This window comes from Amblyraja radiata, chromosome 1, assembly GCF_010909765.2.
Source record: "Amblyraja radiata isolate CabotCenter1 chromosome 1, sAmbRad1.1.pri, whole genome shotgun sequence".
Lineage (NCBI taxonomy): Eukaryota > Metazoa > Chordata > Chondrichthyes > Rajiformes > Rajidae > Amblyraja > Amblyraja radiata.
In genome coordinates, this window is record NC_045956.1 from 75,560,122 (window position 1) to 75,585,883 (window position 25,762).

General features: G+C 43.1%; 1 protein-coding gene across 1 annotated transcript in view; it reads left to right on the plus strand.

Annotated features, from left to right (window-relative positions):
• Positions 1-23,604, plus strand: part of sdad1 (SDA1 domain containing 1) — a 50,290-nt gene extending 26,686 nt beyond the window's left edge. Inside the window, exons 16-22 of the mRNA XM_033024537.1 lie at positions 1,804-1,880; positions 4,342-4,456; positions 5,231-5,325; positions 7,088-7,275; positions 12,169-12,253; positions 15,025-15,186; positions 23,148-23,604. Of these exons, the coding sequence (XP_032880428.1) occupies positions 1,804-1,880; positions 4,342-4,456; positions 5,231-5,325; positions 7,088-7,275; positions 12,169-12,253; positions 15,025-15,186; positions 23,148-23,195 (770 nt within the window). The 3' untranslated portion in view covers positions 23,196-23,604. The remainder of the gene's footprint in view (positions 1-1,803; positions 1,881-4,341; positions 4,457-5,230; positions 5,326-7,087; positions 7,276-12,168; positions 12,254-15,024; positions 15,187-23,147) is intronic.
• The last annotated feature ends 2,158 nt before the right edge of the window (positions 23,605-25,762 follow it).

Sequence of the window (25,762 nt, forward strand, 5' to 3'; positions counted from 1 at the left end):
TAAACACTTTTAAAATAATTTTAAAAATAGCACTACCGTTGTCATCAACTCTTGTAAATGTGTGCTTTTTGTTTTTTAGGGTAATACTCACTTTAAGCACTATTTTCTCCCTTTGAAGATTTGTACAAAACATTTGACCAATTGTGATAATGAATGCTTTGCCCCCATTATTGCTTTCCTTCTCAAATTTAATGGCATTGAATCTCCTTTGCACTGCAAATTTTCAAGATCAAAATAGCTGCATGTCACACGAAGGAATATTGGTATTTTGGACTCTGAAATACTGTTGTGTTAATTAGCTGCTTCCTTGTCCTTAACTGCCCCTTGTGAAAATCCATGTTAAAATTAATGTTTATATGGGAAATTAAATGGCAATTTCATTAGTGGACATTTCAGACACCATCTTTAAAATTTTGACAAAAAATATGCTTTAAAATATTTCTCATTGTAACCTTTTTACTTTGGAAATTTTGGCCAATCTCACTTGGATGAATAAGGGCCCACACTGATTCAAATAGCCAGAACTAAATAATGCAGAATCATGATATTAGGATTGTGGGTGTTTGTGCAGCAATTTCTCCTGAGATTAGATTGATAGAAAACACCTATGATTTATTCCCTTGGACTTTGGGAGTGCATGATTACCAGATGTTTAGTTTAGTTTAGAAAAATGAGAGGGGGATCTCATTGAAGCCTACCGAATGATGAAAGGCCCAGATAGAGATGATGTCCAGTAGTGGGAGAGTGTACCTTTAGAATAGAGGTGAAGTGGAATTTATTTAGCCAGAGGGTGGGAAATCAATGGAATTCATTGCCTCAGAAGGCGGTGGAGGCCGAGTCATTAGGTATTTTTAAAGCGCAAGGCCTAATTATGGCCTCGCTGTTATCAGGCAACTGAATCATCCTACCACAACCAGAGAGCAGTGCTGAACTACTATCTACCTGTTTGGTAACTCTCAGACTATCTTTAATCGGACTTTGCTGGCTTTACCTTGCACTAAACATTATTCCCTAATCATGTATCTATACACTGTAAATGGCTCGCTTGTAAACATGTATTGTCATTCTGCTGACTGGATAGCACGCAACAAATGGTTTTCACTGTACCTCAGTACATTTGAGGATAAACTAAACTGAACTAATTCTGCTCCTATGTCAAACAACATAATGTCGAGGCACAAACGTTGTGAATAAATGGATTCTTTATTCAGGCATTGTAGGTTGGAAATACATGCACATTTAGCACTCTAACATAATAGTCGTTGTTGTTGAGAGGCTGTTGCCTCGTGGGCTCGGTTGAGCTCCTGCTGCGGTGGCAGGACACTCTCATGAAGTGAGAGGAAGCGGAAGAACAAGAGAGCGAAAGAGGGAAGATCAGTTCTTATATACTAGGGCACACCCATATATCCCGTGACCCCTTCCCATGACTGCCAAGGATTCGCATAGCAGGAGTGGCCTAACCACTAGGTGCCGCTACAATAAAAGCTTTTCACTGTACCTCTGCACACATGACGATAAACTAAACGGAAAAAGTTACTCCTATGAAATCCAGGCATATTTTTAATTCACATTTTTTGATGCTCAACAGTAGAATGTCACATTTTCCAGTGAACCTGGTGTGTTTAAAGGCAATGTTGGAAAATGGGACCTGGAGTGTTTAAAGAGAGTGCAGGAAACAAAGCATGTGACCGAGCTTATCAGAGTTTTACTGTATATGGAGCAAATCTATAATCCTGCAGAAATGATGAAAGAAGTATAATTTTCCCTGTTCCCGCATTCATGAGCTCCGTTCTTATTTCCTAGATGTGATGATGTCTGCCAGGTGCTTGATTCAGCTTTTTAGAACAATGAACCCACAGATGCTGCTCAAGAAAGACAGGGTAAGAATTATTACAGCTTCTGTAGGAGTGCGCTGAGATGTTCTTCACGCAATGTGGTAAATGGGTTCTGACTTTGACGTGTGGTGCAGATTGACTGCAAAGGGTGATAAACCTTCAGCTACCCTTCCCGGATTCTCAGGCAGGTTGTCGGCAATACTTCCTCTACCCCGCAGTGGTGCAGCAGTAGAGCTGCTGTCTCACAGCGCCAGAAACCTGGGTTCGATACTGACTGCGGGTGCTGTCTGTGAGGAGTTTGTACTTTCTCCCTATGACCATGTGGGTTTTCTCCTGGTCCTCCGGTTTCCTCCCACATTACAAAGACCTGCATGTTTGTAGGTTAATTGGCTTCTGTAACTTGGCCCCTAGTGTATGGGATGCAAAGTTCTGATAACATAAAGCTATGTTACGGGTGATTGACGGTCAGCATAGGCTCGGTGGACCAAAGAGCCTGTTTCCTTGCTGTATCGCTACACTAAACTAAACAATCCAAGGAATCATTCAGGCACGAGAATGTAAGCTCCTATTTGAAAGTATATTCTAGTTGATATGGTCTGAGGAGATGCATAAAATGAAATTGGATCCATGAGAGCCAGGTTACAATATACAGTGCCCTCCATAATGTTTGGGACAAAGACCCATCTGTACTCCACAATTTGAGATTTGTAATAGAAAAAATCACATGTGGTTAAAGTGCACTTTGCCAGATTTTAATAAAGGCCATCTTTATACATTTTGGTTTCACCATGTAGAAATTACAGCAGTGTTTATACATAGCACCCCCATTTCAGGGCATCATAATTTTTGGGACACAGCAATGTCATGTAAATGAAAGTAGTCATGTTTAGTATTTTGTTGCATATCCTTTGCATGCAATGACTGCTTCAAGTCTGCGATTCATGGACATCACCATTTGCTGGGTGTCTTCTCTGGTGATGCACTGCCAGGCCTGTATTGCAGCCATCTTTAGCTTATGCTTGTTTTGGGGGCTAGTCCCCTTCAGTTTTCACTTCAGCATATGAAAGGCATGCTCAATTGGGTCCAGATCGGGTGATTGACTTGGCCACTCAAGAATTGACCATTTTTTAGCTTTGAAAAACTCCTTTGTTGCTTTAGCAGTATGTTTGGGATCGTTGTCTTGTTGTAGAATGAACTGCCATCCAATGAGTTTTGAGGCATTTGTTTGAACTTGAGCAGATAGGATGTGTCCATACACTTCAGAATTCATTATGCTACTACCATCAGCAGTTGTATCATCAATAAAGACCAATACCTTCAGCAGCCATACATGCCCAGGCCATAACACCCCCACCACCATGTTTCACATATGAGGTTGTATGCTTTGGATCTTAGGCAGTTCCTTCTCTCCTCCATACTTTTCTCTTGCCATCACTCTGATATAAGTTTATCTTCGTCTCATCTGTCCACAAGACCGTTTTCCAGAACTGTGATTGCTCTTTTCAGTACTTTATAGCAATCTGTTACCTGTCCTATTTTTGCGGCTAACCAGTGGTTTGCACCTTGCAGTGTAGCCTCTGTATTTCTGTTCATGAAGTCTTCTGCGGACAGTGGTCATTGACAAATCCACACCTGACTCCTGAAGAGTTCTGGAATCAGGTGTTTGGGGATTTTTTGTTATTATAGAGAAAATTATTCTGTCATCACCTGTGGAGATCTTCCTTAGCCTGCCAGTCCATTTGTGATTTGTAAACACACCAGTGCTCTCTTTCTTCTTAATGATGTTCCAAACAGCTGATTTTGGTAAGTCTAAGGTTTGGCTGATGTCTCTAACAGTTGTATTCTTGTTTCTCAGTCTCATAATGGCTTCTTTGATTTTCATTGGCACAACTTTGGTCCTCATGTTGATAAACAGCAATAAAAGTTTCCAATGGTGATGGAAAGACTGGAAGAAAGACTAGGCGCTGAGAGCTGTATTAAGGAGGCAATTGAACACATCTGAGCAATTACAAACACATGGTGACCAGAAATGGGGGGGGGGGGACTATGTATAAACACAGTTGTAATTTCTACATGGTGAAACCAAAATGTATAAAAATACTCTTTACAAAATCTGACAATGCACTTTAACCACATGTGATTTTTTTTCTATTACAAATCTCAAATTGTGGAATACAGAGGCAAATAAATAAATGATGGGTCTTTGTCCCAAACATTATGGAGGGCACTGTGAGTAGTGTAGATGCTTGTCAAGTGTGACAGGCATTTTATTTTTAAAGAAATCTTGTTCAACGTGCTCAGTCACTTTCGTTCACAATTGCGCTCCCTCCTCCTTTAAAACAATCTTCCTACTGGGGCAAGAATGTAGCTGTTTTCAGCAGCAAGCCAAATAGGTGGAGGGGTAAATAAAAACTAAAATATTTGAGGGTTCATGCCCCAAAACTGAATGTTCAAGAGACTCCAGTGTTGCATTGTTTACAAACATCAAGATACATTTTTGCAACAGGGTAAACCTACAGAAGCCTCAATGGAAGCCCGAATTCATGAATATGGTGCATTAGATTCTAAAGACTACATCCCAGGAGCAGAAGTGCTGGAAGAAGAGAGAGAAGAGAAAGATGGTAAGTCTCCATAATGTATCTGTTGGTGTTAACAGAAGCCACGTGATACCAGCATCACCAACTAGATAAGGACATGAAGTGTTTTGGTCATTAAATGGCTATTGATATTTAACTGCAGTATATGTAATCTCACATTGGCTGCTCAAGCAACTTGTGTTTCTCTTGAATATTACAAGGTGTACATTGGTAAGTAACACATTTTAAAGAGTTTAAGTTTTTAAGGAGCTCTTTAGAAGAGCAGAGTAAAAACAAAATAAATGGCATTGTAAGATGGAGATCATGCACAGAGGAGGAGGCTTGAAACTTGTAGATTGAGTTCCAGTATATCCGTTATTAGAGCCAATCGAAGTCGGTTGATGGAGGAGGGGTTGATGGAACAAATATAGCAATGGTTAAACGTAAAGGGTTACATCGAAGTGGACATCATCCTGGAGGTGCCGGCCTGCTTCCTCAAATATTCGGCCTTCCAACATTTTCTTTTACCAAGCTCTATCTTTACTTGCACCAGGTGTTCTACTATGATTTCTGATTAATGTTTTCTTTCAAAGTCACAGATGTCTCAACTCACAGCCAAATAAATTCTACCCTTCCAGTTGTAGTGTGCACAGCTTCCAAAGAGCTGTGCAGCCCATTGTTAAGTAAACATGAAACTTTATCCCAACTGTCTTATTAAATTAACCTATTTTACATTATGGCTGGAACGTTATGGTTTGACCGAGATGTCAGCAGTTGTAACTCTTCCAAGTATGATTAAGAAAACTCTCCCAATTTCAGATGGATGGGAAAGTGCAAGCATTGATGAGGATGATGATGATGAAGGCTGGATTGATGTTCATCATTCTTCAGATGAAGAGCAGCAGAAAGAGGTGGTAAGTCTGAAATGTTCCTCATTGACCATTGATATTAGCAAAATAGCAATGGACCATATTATTTAATTTGTTTATTTGATTGAGGTGGGCATGTTACAAAACATGTGTGCCCATGGGAATATGGCACTATTGGGAATATGGCACTAATACTCTGCTTGACTGAACTCTTGTGGTCGGTGCAATGAAGATAATGCCACAGTGCCCAGCTTGCCTGGCCATGTCTGTGGACAGTTTATAGTAGGACACCTGTGGGACACCAGGCCTGTAAAAATCCAGACTAGAGAAAGACAGCAGATTTTCTCCGTGAACCAGTAATTAATGAGCCGCAGTGACTTTCTGCAGTTTACTTTTGCTGGGCTATTGTGATTTTGTGACTTTGGTGTCGTGGCCAAGCAAGTCGCCCCATGCTGGCTGATTCCATGTTTATGGGAATGTGGGTTGGACCTTCCCCATTAGGTTCCTGTACCAACATAGTGTTCCGTAGGCATCTTCCCTTAATATTCTCTTAACTTGCTTTGCTGTACAATTTTTATTTATATTCCATTTCCATCTTCTTCCCCCATTTTGTGAGTTATTCACATTTTCAACTCTTTCTGCTGTTTTATATCTATTTCGTTTGAAAGGGTGCATTCAGTATATAATGGAACAACCAGTCTGTTCCAGTAAGTTCATGAGAATGACCAGTTATCAGACAGTGACAAAATAAGAAGGGCAGAAATATTAACGGTAAGAAAAGGGACTTCCTTGTACAAAGAAAGCCCTGAAAAAGGCCAGTAAGCAAAATACAGACTGTCAAAGCAGTTAAAGGTGAAGACTGAACTACCTGCCTCACTGATTAATGGGTCATGACAGAAAATCTACCAAGCTCATCTTTTTCAATGTGTTTGATTTCACCCTCAGCAGTGTTTGATTGAAGACTTAAAGGACTGCAAATGTTGGAATCTGGGGCATGAGGGGATGACACTTTCAGAGGAGCATTGGCATATACTCTCTGGTCTTTGGGGGAAAGTGAGGTTAATTCATTGAGACAAAAGTGATTCTGAGAGGCACCGAAGGCCAGAGGATGTTTCCCCGAGCTTGGATGTTGAAGACTAATTGTAGCTGGAAGCCACCATATATATGTTCAGAGTGACAAGAGACGGGACGGGTTGGGGGATGCTGAAAAAGCATCCAAGGTCAAGACTAATTGTTATATGTATAATAAAATTATTATTTACAGCAGCACAACAGGCCTGTAAACAGAATGCATATAGGCAATAATTGAACAAATTCAATAAATTAATAACCCCAATACTAGCGCAAGGAAAACTCTGAAGTCCGTGTGGAACGAAAGGCAGTCGATAGTTCTTAGTTGAGATTAGCATCATGTAGCGTTCAATATGGTTGGAGGGAAGAAGCAATGTTTTAACCTGGTGGCCATGGCTCAAAATACCACCTTCCCAATGGTAGCAAAATGAGAGTGTGGCCACTGGCTGTTTCTTTTTGAGACAGCGCCTCCTATAGATCAGTTCAATGGTAGTGAGGTCAGTGCCCATGATGGACCAGGCAGTGTCTACCACTCTTGGTAATCTCTAAACCAAGTTGTGATGCAACCAATCGATGTGCTCTCTGCCGCATATCAGTGCTCGCTTGGATTCTGAAAGGGGTGACGGTAGATTCCACTAGGGTTGTTTTTACATTGATTAACAGCTGCAAAAATGAAGCTCTGGTTAGATAAGAAGTTTCTTGTAGATGGTTTCAGTGGATGTCTGTGTTTCAAAAGATGGAGAAGATGAAGAGCATGCCCACAGAAGAGCGCAAAGCCAAAGCAGCCATTGTCAGTGCCAGCCGCCTTCTAACACAGGAGGACTTCAAGAAGATACGACTGGCACAGATAGCCAAAGAGATTGACCCTGCCCCGAGCAAAAATCAGAAGAGGAAAATCGAGGAGAGCAGTGACGATGAAAGCAAGTATGTACATTTTTAATCCATAATAATTTGTGTGAAAAATCTCTGCACTGATCCCTTGAATTGTCTGTGTAAATAACATTTTCACATTTGGAAAAAAAAGCTTGTGATAAAGCTGTATGTATTTCAGTTGTTTGCAATAGTTTAAATTGTAGCTTAAACTATACTACAAAATAAGACATTAAAACATGAGAAAAGAAGCAGAGATAGGACCCTCACAGGGCCCTTTGAAGCTGCTGTCATTTCATTGAATCTGCAACAAATGTTCAGCAGTCATGATAAGCACAGTATCCTAATCTGAACTTGACAACCCCAGTACCGTCCCAGGAAAACTTCCCTAATTTTGTGCTCAACCCCCTTGTAATAAATGCAAAAATAACTTTTGGTCTTGCAACAACTCATTTTGCCAGGGTGTTACTCTCCGAGTCATGAACCAGCACATGAAGGTCCCTCGCAAACAACATTTACTGATTCCTCACAATTTAAAAAAAATGTATTTTGTGCCCTACTTGCTAATAAAATGAAAAATTTCCCACTTTATTTTTCCCCGCTTGCTTAACTTATCTACATGCCCTGTAATGTAATGGAAAGCAAATAACATGGCAGATGCTGGAGTCTGAAATAGAAGCAAAAATGTGGGAATATCTGAAAACTTGAAAGGCATTCAGATATTAACTGTACATTGTACAGTTAATACGTACAATTTCACTGTTTGTGCCTGATTGATGTTTTAAACTCCCCACTTCTTCCCATTGCATCGCAATGTCTTTAACTGTAACTTGAATGTAATGAAACATCTGAGTACCTCCACCTTGAAGAACCTTTGGCTGCAAGAGCTTTCTGTACCTCTGTACACTTGCTAATCGGGATCAGGGGTATGGACTGCTTGTGGACTGGACTGGACTGCTTGTAAAGAAAAGTACAGGGAAAGGTATGTCGCTGTGTTGGCACTTGGCACATGTGACAGTAAAAACATAATTAAACAGAACAATTGACCATTAAAGAACATTGAGTAACTGAAGAAGGGTCTCGACCCGAAACGCCACCCATTCCTTCTCTCCAGAGATTCTGCCTGTCCCCGCTGAGTTACTCCAGCTTTTTGTGTCTCTTTTCGGTTTAAACCAGCATCTGCAGTTCCTTCCTACACATTGACCATTTCTCGGCTCATCTGTCCCAATTGCCACTAGCTGCAACCACAGCATATTAATACACGCCCTACCAGTCACATCTTACTTAGATGCTCAGTTGGACAGTTCTGCTTGCTTGGTATTAAGTTTGCTAATAACTAATTTGTTTATACCGTATATTAAATAGTGCATATCACTTAGACCTTTTAACCTGAATAGAGTTTTGTTAAGAAAAATACCCCTAGCACTAGTTTAGACTATTTAACGTTACTGCCTGAAGCGCTAAGGGAGGAAGAGAGCAGCACCTTCTCTCTACCAGATTCTCTTGCTGACCAAATTCCCAATTTTAATAATATGTGACAGAGGTTGAAATGAGCCTTGTGCCTGCCTGCACCTTGGTGGCACCAATCTTAACCCTTAATCCCTTCATTTAATATCTAAAATTCTGCATTCCATTTTCTGCATCCCTGAGCCTCTATCGGGCTATCATCGACTCCACAGTCAAAAAGGCACAACAGAGGATGTACTTCCTACGGCAGCTGAGGAAGCACAATCTGTCACAGGCAATGATGGTCCAATTCTACATGGCCATCGTAGAGTCTGTTCTCACCTTCTCCATCATGGTCTGGTTTGGCTCAGCCACCAAGCACGACATCCAGAGGCTGCAGCGAATCGTCCGATCAGCAGAGAAGGTTATTGGCTGCAACCTTCCCTCCATTGATGAACTGTACACTGCAAGGGCCAGGAAGCGAGCGGGCAAGATAATCTCTGACCCCTCTCACCCTGGCCACAAACTCTTTGAATCGCTTCCCTCTGGAATGCGACTCCGGACTGTCAAAGCTGCCACAGCCAGACATAAAAACAGTTTTTATCCACGAGTAGTTGCTCTATTCAACAGCCAAAAATCTGTTGCCACCCTTGGATCTGGTATTTTGTTGGTTCACATGCTTGATCAATGGTGTTTTATCATTAATGTTTTGTTATTATTAATGTTTAGTGTTTTCTGAGTCATTCGTAACTGTCACTGTATGTCATGTTGTTACTTGTTGGTGGAGCACCAAGACAAATTCCTTGTATGTGAATACTTGGCCAATAAACTTACTTTACTTATCTAGGGTGCAGAGTTCTAGAGTTCCACTGCCTCTCCAGTGGTAATTTATTCTCATCTCTGTTCTAAATGGTTGACCCTTAATTTGATATTGTGACCTTCCACTCCGTTCTAGACTCTCCCCTTCCCAGTGAAGGTACAGGTGCACAACCTTTTATCCGAAGATCCAAATAACGAAAACCTCCGAATAGCGGCCATTTTTTCGGTCCTTGAAGAAAGGTCCTTGAAAACGTTCACCGAGGGCGGCCCGCAGAGGTGACAGCGGAACCTCCGGTCGGTCCTCGAAGAAAGGGGAACTAAATCCCCATTCATAAAAGAGAAGATGAGGGTATATTGCGCGGGAGGGTTAATAATTGACAATATGCTGCTGCCTGCCCGCTGAATTAAAAAGTTCCCACGGTAGACTCACGATATACAGTGTTTCGTGAGTCTTGCGTGGGAACTTTTTAACTCAGCGGGGCAGGCAGCAGCAGATTGTCGCTCGCTTCAGTATCACCCCACCTACACCCCTCTGCTTCCCGGCCATGTGTGTGACCCCTTCCCTCCCCTCTCCAGCTCCCCGCCCATTGCACAGGCGCGGGGGCTTTGCCAGTCACCGGAGACGTCAGGACCAATTAGACACCGACCACCAGGCCCACCGCAAGCACGGAGATCCCAGAGACCCACAGCCAACAGCAGCCCAGCCCAGCCCCACTCCAACTACAGAGGAACCTGGGTTGCGGATGACGGGGCGCAGCTCGGGGCGTCGTAGGGGCCCATCGGGGAGCGGCCACTCAAAGCCACGCCGGGAGATGTAGTTCCTGCCCCGGGTCTTGATGTTGGAGCCCCCGGCGGGCGCTAGCAAGTCCGCGGCAATTGACAGCCGCGCCGGGCGTTGTAAGGCCCCCCTCCAGGTCACTCTCAACCTCTATGATGTTTGCTCTCAACCCCGTAATTCGGGCGGGAGAAGTCGCCGCTGCCGGTGCCCCGCAAAGCAGTCTCCCACCGGAGTCCCGCGAGCTCCCGGTGTCACCATCCACCGGAGTCGGGTCGCAGCAGCTCGCCCCCGCAACTCTCCACGCTCCGAAGCTGGCTAGCTCCACGGAGGTAGGTCCGTAGGTCCACAGCTCCCACTGCCGCCCACCGACCCCCAGGCCCACTGCAAGCACGGAGATCCCAGAGACCCACAGCCAGCAGCAACTCCAGCCCAGCCCCGCTCCAACTCCAGAGGAACACGTAGGGGCAGAAGCTGATGGTGTGCAAGGTACGTCTTGTTCTTGGGGTGGCGGATGAGGGGGCGCAGCTCGGGCTGTGGGCGAACTGCCACTTGTCGCTGTAGCAGCCAAAGATCATAGAGGAGCACCTCTATGATCTTTGGTAGCGGCCCATCGGGGAGCGGATTCCTCTGGAGTTGGAGAGGGAGGGGGGTATTGTGCTGTTTGATCGCCCCCTGCTATCACAGGGACAGGGAGACACAGCGGCTTTTTAGACTGGTGGGCAATCACTTCCAAAGTTCTGCCCACACAGTCAGTACACTTCTCCTACACTGTATTTCATACAAACATTTATTCTGCAAGAAAAAACGACATTGAAGACTCAAACTCGCGATCGAGTAACTGCCAGGATCAAGGCGCAAACTCGCGACCTTGCGGATATGAGCCGAGCACTCTACCACTGAGCCAGCCATTAAAATCTACGCTAAAAAATTTCCATTCCGAAGACCGACAAATTCTGAATTACGAAAAGTGTCTGGTCCCAAGGCTTTCGGATAAAAGGTTGTGCACCTGTACTATGTCAAAAACCATACAAAATTTGTATGCACTGCTAAAATTGTGCTCAGTTTAAGTTTCCCTGAATGGGAAGGTAACAAAGGTCTAATGCTGGGTATGTGTGCTTATTAATTACAGTCTAGTATTTAGGGTAGCACAGTAGTAAAGTTGCTACGCCCAGATTTGATCCTGACTATAGGTGTTGTGTGTGCAGAGTGTGTACATTCTCCCTCTGACCGTGTGGGTTTTCTCCAGGTACTCCGGTTTCCTCCCACATTCCAAAGCTGTGCAAGTTTGTAGGTTAATTGGCTTCTGTAAATTATCTCTCGTGTGTAGGATGCGAAAGTGGGATAATATAAAACTAGTGTGCGTGTGATAGATGGTCGGCCTGGAATCAATGAGCCAAAGGTCCTGTTTCCACGCTGTATCTCTAAACTAAACTCAATTTAATTTGCTTGTATGCAAAGGTGATGTGTGAGCTTAGCAAGATGTTTAATAGACGCAGATTTTTTTATTTTGTTGCAACGTGTAAACAGAATGAGTCAGAAATTCATTCTTTCAACTTTCCTCTCGGGTGATATTAAACAAAGGGAATCTTTGGTGGCGAGTCAGCTAAGTGTCATTGCTGTTTTTTTGGTTCATTGTGTGACCTGTTCTGCAAGCCAGCATCGTTTTTTGTTCCCTGCTGACAGCATCACAAGATTCCCCTTTAATAACGGAAATGCTAACAGTATCAAGGGATATGGGGGGGAAAAGCAGGAACGGGGTACTGATTTTGGATGATCAGCCATGATCATATTGAATGGCGGTGCTGGCTCGAAGGGCCGAATGACCTGCTCCTGCACCTATTTTTCTATGTTTCTAATAAATGTTCTGCTTTGAATGTGTAATTGTAAAATGCTTAAACTTTCAGAGGAGAGCTGCTTTCACTGCGAAATATAGAACGGCTGCATAAAAAACCCAAATCAGATAAAGAAACCCGACTTGCAACAGCCATGGTAAGTAACTGGTAAATGTTCTTGGCCATGGCATCATTGTTTTTTTGAGGTCTAACAAAGACCTTCTTGCTACGCAAAATATTTTTGAGTTTGCTTCCTTAAATATTCCTGATATTTAACATTTTATATAACCATTGATTTCTTTCATTTTATAAGTAATCTTGATGCCTCTGTTCAATATCCCCTCAGTAAGCCGCAAAAGACTTCGATTTATTTTTGTCATATTTCTGTGCCCTTGAAAAACAGTTAACACCACAAGTTCTTGGGAATTTAATGGTTAGGCCATAAAAATATGTTGTGAGTGATATTTGTTCATAATACTGCCATGAAAAGGGAGAATAAAGAAAAGCAGAGTAGCATCAAACATCGTCGCAAAGGTGTGCGGGTTGGTAGGTTAATTGTCTTCTGTAAATTGCCGCTAGTGTGTAGGGAGTGGATGCGAAAGTGGGATAACATGACAGATGGTCGGTGTGGGCTGAAATGCCTGTTTCCATGCTGTTTCTTTAAATCTATCAGGACATGAATTCTCCTGTAACTTGTCCTTTTGCAGCATGACTGTTCCCGCCCGGCTTGTTGTGGAGAGTATGTTCAGTTCTTCTGCCAAAATCTCACTTTGGCAGAAGCGGAAGGGTCCAGGGTCCATGCTGATGAAATGGCAGATGGCATTGATCCAGTAATAAATAGCTGACCACCAAGGTGTTACGGAGGCTGTAAAATTCAAGCTTCTTATAAGGGAAATGTAACATGCAGCAGAAGGCCAAGAAGTGAGCAGGCTACACAGCCAATCAATTCAAAAATATCTCTCGGGTGCAACAGGGAGTTCATTTCATTTCAAGTGTTGTACAGAAATAATTTAGTAATGCAAGAAAAATGTTTTGCTTTAATCGGGGATATAAATACATTTAGATAAGGAATTGATGCTACGCACGTAAACTGAGTTTTCAGTGTTAGTTATGCCTTATTAAGCAGTTATGCTTTGTTAGAACATTACAACACAATGGTTAAATTACAGCTGCTAGCAGTTGATTAAAATGTGCTACAATTGTGTTTTGCTCCTTTTAACACCTCCACGGAAGCAAACTTCACAGTAGTAAAGTAGGGTTGGCGAGTGGATTTTGTTAACAAGAATGTTAATATGACACTTGATAAAGACCTTCATGATGCAGAAAAGTAAGATGCATAGGATCCTTGGTAATTTGTATTTGGAGCTGGCTTACTGATAGAAGACGGAAGGTTGTGGTGGTATTTTTGCTGGCTGGAGTTATGTGACCAGTGGAGTTCAGCAGGGATCTGTGCCAGATCTCTGCTGTTTGTGATGTATATCAATGACCATAAATGTACATTGGTTGGTTAGTAACTTTGCAGATGACACCAAAATTGGTGGAGTTGCAGACTGTGGGGAATGCTGCCAAAGTATGCAGTGGGATGTAGATCAGCTACAGAAAAGGGCAGATAAATAGCAGAGTATAAACCGAGCCAGTGTGATGTTGCACTTTGAGAGGTTGAACGTAAGGGGAAAGCGTAGAGTTAATGGCAAGAATTGCATTGATATATCGAGGGGTCTTGGGGTCCTAGTCCATAACTCCTGAAAGTGGCAACACAAGTAGATGGAGTGTTAAGGAAGGCATATTGTATACTTGCCTTCAAAGGCAATTGGAGAAGGAGGTCTCGCAGTAGCTTAATAGGGCTTTGGTTATCCACATTGCAGGAAGAATTTGGAGGCTTTGGCAAAGATGCAGATTTACCAGAATGCTGCCTGGATTTGGAGGGTATTAGCTAAAAGGAGAGGTTGGACAATCTATGATTGTTTTCTCTGGAGCATCGGAGGCTATGGGGAGATGATTGGGGTATTTAAAATTATGAAAGGCATAGATAGGGTAGGCAGTCAGAGCCTTTTTCCCAGGATGGAAATGACAAAGATTAGAGGGCCTGGCTTTAAGGTCAGAGGCGGAAAGTTTAAAGTAGATGTGCGAGACAAGTATTTCACTTGGAGAGTGGTGGGTGCCTGGAACGTGCTGGCAGATGTGGTGGTGGAGGTAGACATGATAGTAGCATTTAAGAAGCATTTGGATATGTGCATGAGTGGATCACGTGCAAGCAGAGGAAAACAGTTAAACTTGGCATTGGGGTTGATATGGACATTGATATGTTCATGTGCTGCTCTATTCTTTGTTCTCGGTGAAACTGATTGGGCCTGGCATGAGAATATGTGCAACCTATCCTCCGGAAAGCTTGAAGCCAGTGATTATAGTGCCAGACCTCTGACCATAACGTTGGCAAAAGTATTACTGCTATGACCTTGATAATCAATGAGGTGATTGGCCTGTCTCTGCTGATAATGAACCTCCGTACTCTTTATTTATTTATTTATCCATCTGTTTGTTTATTTATTTAATTCTTTATTTCGAGCAGAATAATTTAATTCTTTATTTAAAACAGAATAAAAGAATAAAAAGCAAGTGTGAAACAGCATACAAAAAACAACACAAGAATATTTATAAAGTTTCATAAACAATATCTATAAATAAATGAAATTGTATGTGTCCGTAAAGGAACAGGAAGAAGCCAAAGCTTATTCATTCCCACCGCTTATTCAACTGCTTTATAATTATCTTATACAAATTTAGCAGCTATATGTACACCACCAGCTATATGTACACCAAATTATTTACATTTATACACTAATCAAATATTTACAAAGTCATACAGAAAAAGAGAGAAAAAAAGAAAATGTCTGATTAAGTTTTGTTTTGTTTAAAACTATCTCCTAGGCTGGAAAAACTGAAAGAAGTGAGTTTGTGAGAAAAAGAACCAAGTTGAATCCATTTGCAAGCACAACTAACCAGGACAAGAAAAAGAATAAGAATTTTATGATGATAAGATACAGCCGAAATGTGCGATCAAAGGGCAAACGATCCTTTAGGGAAAAGCAGGTAATTAATTACTCACGTTGTTATTACAAAAAATTGCTGGGAACTTTAGCACGGGTGGTAGCATTCTCCAACGGAAAAGATGGAGGAAATAAAACACATCCATAGAAGGACTTGCTCGGGAGCTGATAAACATAGAAACATAGAAACATAGAAATTAGGTGCAGGAGTAGGCCATTCGGCCCTTCGAGCCTGCACCGCCATTCAATATGATCATGGCTGATCATCCAACTCAGTATCCCGTACCTGCCTTCTCTCCATACCCTCTGATCCCCTTAGCCACAAGGGCCACATCTAACTCCCTCTTAAATATAGCCAATGAACTGGCCTCGACTACCCTCTGTGGCAGGGAGTTCCAGAGATTCACCACTCTCTGTGTGAAAAAAGTTCTTCTCATCTCGGTTTTAAAGGATTTCCCCCTTATCCTTAAGCTGTGACCCCTTGTCCTGGACTTCCCCAACATCGGGAGCAATCTTCCTGCATCTAGCCTGTCCAACCCCTTAAGAATTTTGTAAGTTTCTATAAGATCCCCTCTCAATCTCCTAAATTCTAGAGAGTATAAACCAAGTCTATCCAGTCTTTCTTCATAAGACAGTCCTGACATCCCAGGAATCAGTCTGGTGAACCTTCTCTGCACTCCCTCTATGGCAATAATGTCCTTCCTCAGATTTGGAGACCAAAACTGTACGCAATACTCCAGGTGTGGTCTCACCAAGACCCTGTACAACTGCAGTAGAACCTCCCTGCTCCTATACTCAAATCCTTTTGCTATGAAAGCTAACATACCATTCGCTTTCTTCACTGCCTGCTGCACCTGCATGCCCACTTTCAATTACTGGTGTACCATGACACCCAGGTCTCGCTGCATCTCCCCTTTTCCTAGTCGGCCACCATTTAGATAATAGTCTGCTTTCCTGTTTTTGCCACCAAAATGGATAACCTCACATTTATCCACATTATACTGCATCTGCCAAACATTTGCCCACTCACCCAGCCTATCCAAGTCACCTTGCAGTCTCCTAGCATCCTCCTCACAGCTAACACTGCCCCCCAGCTTAGTGTCATCCGCAAACTTGGAGATATTGCCTTCAATTCCCTCATCCAGATCATTAATATATATTGTAAATAGCTGGGGTCCCAGTACTGAGCCTTGCGGTACCCCACTAGTCACTGCCTGCCATTGTGAAAAGGACCCGTTTACTCCTACTCTTTGCTTCCTGTTTGCCAGCCAGTTCTCTATCCACATCAATACTGAACCCCCAATGCCGTGTGCTTTAAGTTTGTAAACTAATCTCTTATGTGGGACCTTGTCGAAAGCCTTCTGGAAGTCCAGATACACCACATCCACTGGTTCTCCCCTATCCACGCTACTAGTTACATCCTCGAAAAATTCTATAAGATTCGTCAGACATGATTTACCTTTTGTAAATCCATGCTGACTTTGTCCAATGATTTCACCACTTTCCAAATGTGCTGCTATCCCATCTTTAATAACTGACTCTAGCAGTTTCCCCACTACCGATGTTAGACTAACTGGTCTGTAATTCCCCGTTTTCTCTCTCCCTCCCTTCTTAAAAAGTGGGGTTACGTTTGCTACCCGCCAATCCTCAGGAACTACTCCAGAATCTAAAGAGTTTTGAAAGATTATTACTAATGCATCCACTATTTCTGGAGCTACTTCCTTAAGTACTCTGGGATGCAGCCTATCTGGCCCTGGGGATTTATCGGCCTTTAATCCATTCAATTTACCCAACACCACTTCCCGGCTAACCTGGATTTCACTCAATTCCTCCAACTCCTTTGACCCGCGGTCCCCTGCTATTTCCGGCAGATTATTTATGTCTTCCTTAGTGAAGACGGAACCAAAGTAGTTATTCAATTGGTCCGCCATATCCTTGTTCCCCATGATCAACTCACCCGTTTCTGACTGCAAGGGACCTACATTTGTTTTAACTAATCTCTTTCTTTTCACATATCTATAAAAACTTTTGCAGTCAGTTTTTATGTTCCCTGCCAGTTTTCTTTCATAATCTATTTTTCCTTTCCTAATTAAGCCCTTTGTCCTCCTCTGCTGGTCTCTGAATTTCTCCCAGTCCTCCGGTATGCTGCTTTTTCTGGCTAATTTGTACGCATCATCCTTCGCTTTGATACTATCCCTGATTTCCCTTGTTATCCACGGATGCACTACCTTCCCTGATTTATTCTTTTGCCAAACTGGGATGAACAATTTTTGTAGTTCATCCATGCAGTCTTTAAATGTCTTCCATTGCATATCCACCGTCAACCCTTTTAGAATTAATTGCCAGTCAATCTTGGCCAATTCATGTCTCATACCCTCAAAGTTACCTTTCTTTAAGTTCAGAACCATTGTTTCTCAATTAACAATGTCACTCTCCATCCTAATGAAGAACTCAACCATATTATGGTCACTCTTGCCCAAGGGGGCACGTACAACAAGACTGCTAACTAACCCTTCCTCATTACTCAATACCCAGTCTAAAATAGCCTGCTCTCTCGTTGGTTCCTCCACATGTTGATTTAGATAACTATCCCGCATACATTCCAAAAAATCCTCTTCCTCAGCACCCCTGCCAATTTGATTCACCCAATCTATATGTAGATTGAAGTCACCCATTATAACGGTTTTGCCTTTGTCGCACGCATTTCTAATTTCCTGTTTGATACCATCTCCAACTTCACTACTACTGTTAGGTGGCCTGTACACAACACCCACCAGCGTTTTCTGCCCCTTAGTGTTTCACTAACAGTGCATTAGGGTGGAAGCATAATTGTTGATTCTTTACTCATGTAAATGGTGTGCAGGAAAATCCCTAACCGTGTGCATGTATTTCATCCGTCTGTTGCACATGAACAGAGACTCATAGTTGGGTTAATGCCTGGTTAAGAACGGAGGATTTTAAGGATTGATACAGTGATGATCATGAGAGATGGGAGCAGAATTAGGCCATTCGGCCCATCAAGTCTACTCCACCATTCAATCATGGCTGATCTATCTCTCCCTCCTAACTCCATTCTCCTGCCTTCTCCCCATAACCCCTGACACACGTACAAATCAAGAATCTATCTTTCTCTGCCTTAAATATATCCACTGATGGCCTCCACAGCCTTTTGCGGCAAAGAATTCCACAGATTCATCACCCTCTGACTAAAGAAGCTCTAGTTATATCATTATTTAGCATGCTAAGTGAGAGTGACAGTTGTACGAAAGGGGCCAGGATGATATCTTGAGGGAACAGCTGATTTCAAAGGATTAAAAGTAGAACGTGTAGTAATGTTTTGTGAAACATTGACACAATTGTGGTTAATAGAGCCTAGGAAATAATAAATGAATAATGAGGGAAAGAAAAGGAACATGCACAAAGTACATTAACACAAAGAAGAGTAAGACTAGAGAGAATTCAAAGAGACAGAAAAATTATTTAAAAATAAGATAGAATATTAGAGTGATAAAGTTATACGGAAATGGAATTAAAGCGCACTTGGCTTCCACTGGAGTATGGAATTTAGCTTCAGTATATTATTGAAAGTAATATTGAGTCATTGGGAAAGTGTAAACTGGATTTGCATGGATACGTGGAACCTTATCAAAGACGTTGCAAAAGTTCATGTAGACAACGTTCATTGCCCTGCCCTCATCAATCATCTTGATGACCTCTTCAAAAAAAAACCTCACAGATTTGTGAGACACGATTTGCCGCACATAAAGTCACGCTGACTTTCTCGAATCAGTCCTTGCCTACCCGAATGCTGGGAGATCCTGCATCAGCATCCCCTCCAAACAACATTCCCACCACTGACTTCAGGCTCAACAGCCTGTAGATCCCTGGCTTGTCTTTGCTGCCCTTAAATAACAGTACAGTAGCCACTCTCCAATCTACCAGAACTTCACGTGGCTAAAGATGATGCACTTGGTCGGGCTCTGGAGAATTCTCCATCTTAATGCGCTTTAAAATCACCAATACCTCCTCCTTGGCAATTCATATATGATCTAAGACATCACAATTCGTATGCTTGTTCAGACAATATTCATCTTCCATGGATAGGTTACAGCTTCTGCAATGAGATATGATGAGAGTCTAGATTGAGGAATCCTAGCCTAGATTGAGAGAGCGTGGAACTACATTGTAAAACCATAGTTGATAGATGGTGGCAGCTCAGCATTCCTGGATACAGATGCTTCAGATGTGACACAGAAGCCTGCAAAAGAGGAGGGAGCATTGCATTACTGATCAGGGAGAATATCAGTAGTGCATCTTGGAGAGCTCACGAATAAGAAAGGTGCAATCACTATGATGAGACAATACAATAAACTGTTCAATAGCCAGCGGGAGCTAGTTTAGGTTAGTTAATCAGAATCAGAATAGTACTTTATTTGCCAAGTATGTTTTGCAACATAAGAGGAATTTCATTTGCCAGGTCATACAAATGGTCAGTCATACAAATAAAAAGTAACAGATCACCCAAAACACATTTTAACATGAACATCCACCACAGTGACTCCTACACATTCCTCACTGTGATGGAAGGCGAAATAAAGTTCAAGTCCCTTCCCTTTGTCCTTCTGCGGTCGGGGGCCTTGAGCCCTCCGTTGACGGGACGATCTTGACTCCCGTAGCCGGTGGCGTTCGGGCCCTCCGTGTCGAGACGATCAGTTCCTGCATCGGGGGGGATGTCGGCTCTCCCGCGCTGGACTATTGAACCTCGCATCGGGGCTGGTCGAACCTTCCGCGACGTTGGAGCTCCCGACTCGGCCTCTCCTGAGACTGTGAGCTCTTGATGGTAAGACCGCAGGCTGCGGTTGGAGCGATCCCAGGCAAAGGGTCGGCTTCGATGTGAAGTCCGCGCCCAGCTGTGGGGCTCACGACAGTCCGAGGAGGCTTCCAGCTCCATCGATGGAAGGCCGCAGAGCACCTGGAGAATGTGATCCGAAAATTAATCACATCTCCGGCAAGGTAAGAACCTGAAAAAAAGTTTCCCTCGATCCCCTCCCCCCACATAAAACAAACCAGAGAACATTAAAACAAACTTTTATCAAACAGCATTTGTCGGCTTATCGATTCCATGCTGACCATTGATCTCCCGTTCTCACTAGTTTTATGCGTTCCCATTTTCTAATCCACTCTCCATGCACTAGGGATAATTTACAGAGACCAATTAACCTGCAAACCCCTCATCTTTGGGATGTGGGAGGAAACTCGCACAGTCATAGGGAGAACTTGCAAACTCCACACAGACGGTGCCTCCGGCAGAGGAAAGTTACAATAACAAAAGGGTTACCGTAATTAGTGTCCCAGTGTTGTGGGACTCCCTTAGTGCTCGAGACTTGGAAGGGGGAGAATTTATGAGGTGCAACCAGGAGGGATTTGAGGGCAGGGGTGTACTTGACCTTTTATTGGGGAAGGAGGGAGTGGAGTTTCAAGGCGGAGCATTTTGAGAAAATGATCATAATTCTGCAAGTTTTAAGATAGTTATGCATGAGGGTAAAACTAGTCCACGGGTGAATATGCTACATTGGGGGAGGCCTAACTGCAACAGTATTGGGCAGGAGCGGGAGAAAGTGGGTTGGGAATGCTGTTTGAAGGTAAATCCACATCTGATGTTGGAATCTTTGAAAGCCAGTTGATTAGAGTTCAGGAGCAACATGCTCCTGTGTGAACATTTGAAATGTAAGGATGGCAAGGTTTAAGAACCTTGATGACAAGAGATATAAGTTAAGACAAAAATAAGGAAGTTGATGATTTAACTTTATGAGAGGGTAGATAATCCATCTTTTTCCTCAGGTGAAAATGTCAAATAACAGAGGGGATAGGTTTAAAGTGGGAGGGGCATTTTCTTCACATGGAAAGCGTTGAGTGTCTAGAACCATCACTAGAAATGATAGAAGCAGATATGGTACCAACACTGGAGGCATTTGGACATATGCTTGAACGGGCATGGAATGGAGGGGATACAGACCATGTGTAGGCTGATGGGATTAGTTTAGATTGGCATCATTTTCAGAATCAGAATCAGAATCACACTTTATTCGCCAAGTATGTTTTACAAGGTACGAGGAATTTCATTGGCCAGGTCAGTCATACAATTGAAAGTAACAGATCACTCAAAAACACATTTTAACATGAACATCCACCACAGTAACTCCTACACATTCCTCACTGTGATGGAAGGCGAAATAAAGTTCAAGTCCTTCCCCTTTTGTTCTTCCTCGGTTGGGGGCCTCGAGCCCTCCGTTGACGAGAGGATCTTGACTCCCGTAGCCGGCGGCGTTCGGGCCCTCCGCGTCGAGACGATCAAGCTCCCGCATCGGGGGGGTGTCGGCACCCTGCGCCGGGCGATCGAACCTCGCGTCGGGGCTAGTCGAGCCTTCCGTGACGTTGGAGCTCCCGACTAGCCTCACCCGAGACTGCGAGCCCTTGTTGGTAAGTCCGCGGTGGGAGCGATCCCAGGCAAGGGATCCGCTCCGATGTTAAGTCCACACCCTGCAGTGGGGCTCACGACAGTCCGAGGAGGCTTCCAGCTCCATCGATATTAGGCCGCAGAGCCCGGAGAGTGTGATCCGAAATTGATCACATCTCCGGGAAGGTAAGAAATTGAAAAAAAAAAATCAGTGCAGACATGGTAGGATGATGAGCTTGTTCCCATGCTGCACTGTTCTCCTGATGATGCATTCGTCGTGGCCTACAATGGCGTTTAAGAAGCAAGTGGCAACTGCAATGTATACTCTGTTTGGGAGATCCATTTCACCTGGAAATGTTGCATAGACCATTCTGACTAAAGTTGAAATTTGATGGGAAAAATGGCCACTATGAGATTTCCATGTTTAGCCCATGAGCAATTTTGTTCCTGTTTAGAATTTATTTTTGATACTAGGAAATTAAAATACAACAAAAATAAGTACAAAACAATCAAATGTTTGCTTTCTATGCAGAATATTGGTGATTAATCTTTTAATCTGAAATTGGTGTTGTAAGCAGACCAGTGCGAGCCTAATGGGGAAAAAAGCACCTGTAAATTTAAAGTTTTCTTAATTCTTTAGCAGATGGTGTAAGGAAATAATTTCAGGGAAAATACCAAAGAGTATCATGTATTAATTTCATCCTGAGTTTAAGATGGTGCTATGCACAATTTAATGGTTGTGATTTATGTGTAAGCTTGTTTGGATATTGTACGTGTGTGTCTGATTTGTTTTTTTCAAATGTGAGGAAATGATAGAAATCTTTCCTCCAGGTTTTGATGACTGTACATTGGTGGAAAGGATAATCGATGTGGTGAATTATAATGTTGTGTTGCTCCATTAATAATTGTGAAATCATTTTTTTGAGTTTGTCAAAAGGACATGAGCAAGATTTGTTTTTGACAGCAACGTCCAGTTGGTGTTTTTAATCGCCAAGTGTTTTTGCTCGGTTGTCACTTTGATTTGGCTCCTGAAGAATGTATTTATTTGTTGGATGACATTTATTGTACGTCCCTACTTTCTGCTGAACTGAGAAGGTAGTTAAAAGTCAACATCATTGGTGGGTTTTGAGTCACATGTGTGGCAGACCAGATTTCCCTCAGTTCTGGTGCAGAATCTTGACTCCCATGGATAGACCCTGCTTGAATTGCTGAGTTCCTCCATTGTTTGTTTGTTTATCTTGTGACCCATTTACTCCTCTGCAAGGTATTGATGAACAGATGGGTTTTCATGCATGTCTAAATCATGCCTGCACTGCATGATTTTGACATGCATGAATTATGTTAAGGACTGGTTTTATAACAAACTTAGAAATTAAAACAGTTTCATTTCCAGAATCTTTTAGAAGTGCAAGATATGAAAAATGCTGTGTACACGTAAATGTTGTAATTTTAAACTGCAACATTTTAATGCGTTGCTCACAATTGTTGGAGGGTGCGAACATTGTTCCTGGGTTTGTTGCATACTTAATTTCTGTTTCTTTCAACAGATTGCTTTACGGGACGCTCTCTTGAAGAGAAAGAAGCAGTTGAAATGAGTGGAGGAATTTGTCAACAGTTATGAAATGTTATTTTTCCATATCTAGATGAGGACATAATATTGTAAATCCAACAGCAACAACGCATTGCAGCCACACATTTCACTGTACCGTGTCCCTCGCAGTAGGGAGGGTTTGAGTTCCAAGACGATTTCTCATAACCAGAAGCAGTAACATCTGTGCATGCTTCAAGAAATGGAAGCAAAAAAAGTCTGTTCATTATTTTTTCTCATGGGTTTTGTGAGAATATAATTTTTTCAATTTCTTGAATTATAGGGTAATATATTGTGAATTCTGTAAAAGCAAATATCCCTTACCCAAAATGCCACAATGTGGGTGGCGGGTGTATTCTTGTTCTTAATATTTTATATACAGTAAATGATCTATAAAGTTTTCAAAGTATGCCAAATCACCTCTTATTGTGTTCTTTCTCTTTATTTTAATTTACAAAAGAATGAAGCTTCAGGGTAGGCTGATTACAAACAGGCTGCTGATGGAGGGAATGGACTTTCTGCTTTGCCCCAACTCCAGCTCCCTTGGCCTTGGTGTTGCAGTGTGATGTGGACTTGGAACAATCCATCTTGTTTCCAGCCGGTATTTGAAGGGAGCACTATTTGTCATCAGTTAGGCAGCAGTATTCAGCAGGACCACATTGTGATGAAAATGTCACACTAACATTTCACAGCCCATTTCAACCACATATTTCTCTGCGTGCTAAGATGGCCCTCTGTATTATCAGCAACTCCACTAATCTTTGTTTCATCTCCAACCTTACTCATCATGCCTCCTGCATGCAAATCATTCATGTACATTGCAAACAGCAAGGGTCTCGGTACTGACCCATGCCACTAGTCACCGGCGTTTATTTGCAAAAACGGCCATCTACAATCACCCTCTGTCTCTTATTACCATGGCAGTTTTGGATCCAATGCGCCCAGGATCCCTTGAACCCCAACCTGTTGGGCCTGTCTGTCATGTGGGACCTTGTTAAGCACTCATTGAGATCCATAAGTCAGATGAATGTCCCTCTCATCTCGCCACATGCATGTGACCTAGATACTGCTACCCAGTGTTTAGAACGAGAACACATTATATTTCCCAGGCTGGCACCAAGACCGACAAACACAAGATTGACTACGGCCGAACTTAAAAATAATTTGGTATGCTGCCAAGTGTTCCAGATTTCAGGAGTTACCTGCTTGAACATACAAGATATTGCTAACTTGTGTGGCATGTTTAAACATCCGATGTTTTGCTTTCCCTAGCATTTAATGGGTAAATTCACAATGTGATTTTGTAAATCATTTTCACTTGAATTGTCCTCTACATTCCCTAAACTGTACAATGGCAGCTGATGGCACTTGAGAGCACTGTGCCGGGCGGCGCAGTGGCGCAGCAGTGGAGTTGTTGCCCTTCAGCGCCAGAGACCTGGATCGGTCCTGACTATGGGTACTGTCTGTACGGAGTTTGCACACTCTCCCTGTGACTGAGTGGTGGCGCCATCGAATATGGCAGCCTCGCCAGCAGCTGTCCGTCCTTTCGCCCTTTTTGGAATTTTTAGTCTGTCAAAAAGTATGTTTTTGGAGGTCTTTTAGTCTTTTTTTATGTGGGGGTTGGGTTGGGGGGGGGGGGAGAGGGGAAACAGCTTCCCAGTCACTTCCTGGTCGAGGATGCGTCTTTTCTCCGAGCAGCATCTTGGGGCCCCCCCTCCCGTCGCGGCCTACCATCTGGATTGGCGCGACCTTTCCTGCCGGAGATCGGCCAGAGCTTCAACAGCGGCGAAGCACTGAATTACCATCGCGGAACAGGGCGGTGCCTTACAGGGGTCGCCATGTTGGAGCTCCGGAATGTTGGGTCTGCCGACTTTAACACCGTGGAGCTGTGGTCTGCGGAGCTTCCAGCCCCGGGCGGCGCTGACTTTAACATCGCGGAGACCTGGGATCCTTTGCCGGGGTTCGCCAGTGTTGGAGCTCCGCCCAGCTCGGCCTGTGGATTCGGAAGCCGAGGTCTCCGGTAAGAAGTGGCTGATTCGAAACTCCAAGCTGCTGAGAGTGTTCTTCCGTTCCTACTCCGATCATCCCGGCGAGAGGGCCTGAACATCAGACCGTCCGTAGCGGCGACTGGAGGGCTCAAAGGGTGAACAAGAAGATGACTGATCTTTATTGCCTTCCCTCACAGTGGGAAACGTTGATCCCGCTGTGGGGATGTTCATGTTAAATTCTATCGTGTTGTGTTCATTTTATTTTATTTGTGTGGCTGTATGGTAACTCAAATTTTACTGCACCAATTGGTGTACGTGACAATAAATGTAACTTGAACTTGACTGGGTTTTCTCCGGATGCTCCAATTTCCTCCCACACTCCCATATGCACATTTGTGCCTCTGTGAATTGTTCCTATTGTGTAGGATGGAACTAGTGAATGGGTGATCATTGGTCGGCGTGGACTCGATGGGCAGAATCTCAAGTCTAAATCATTTTAGCCTTCATGGTGGAGGGCACTGCAAATTATCCAAAGATAAGATTGACCGTTTTCAAATAACGAGGTACAAGTTGTAACAATGCCTAC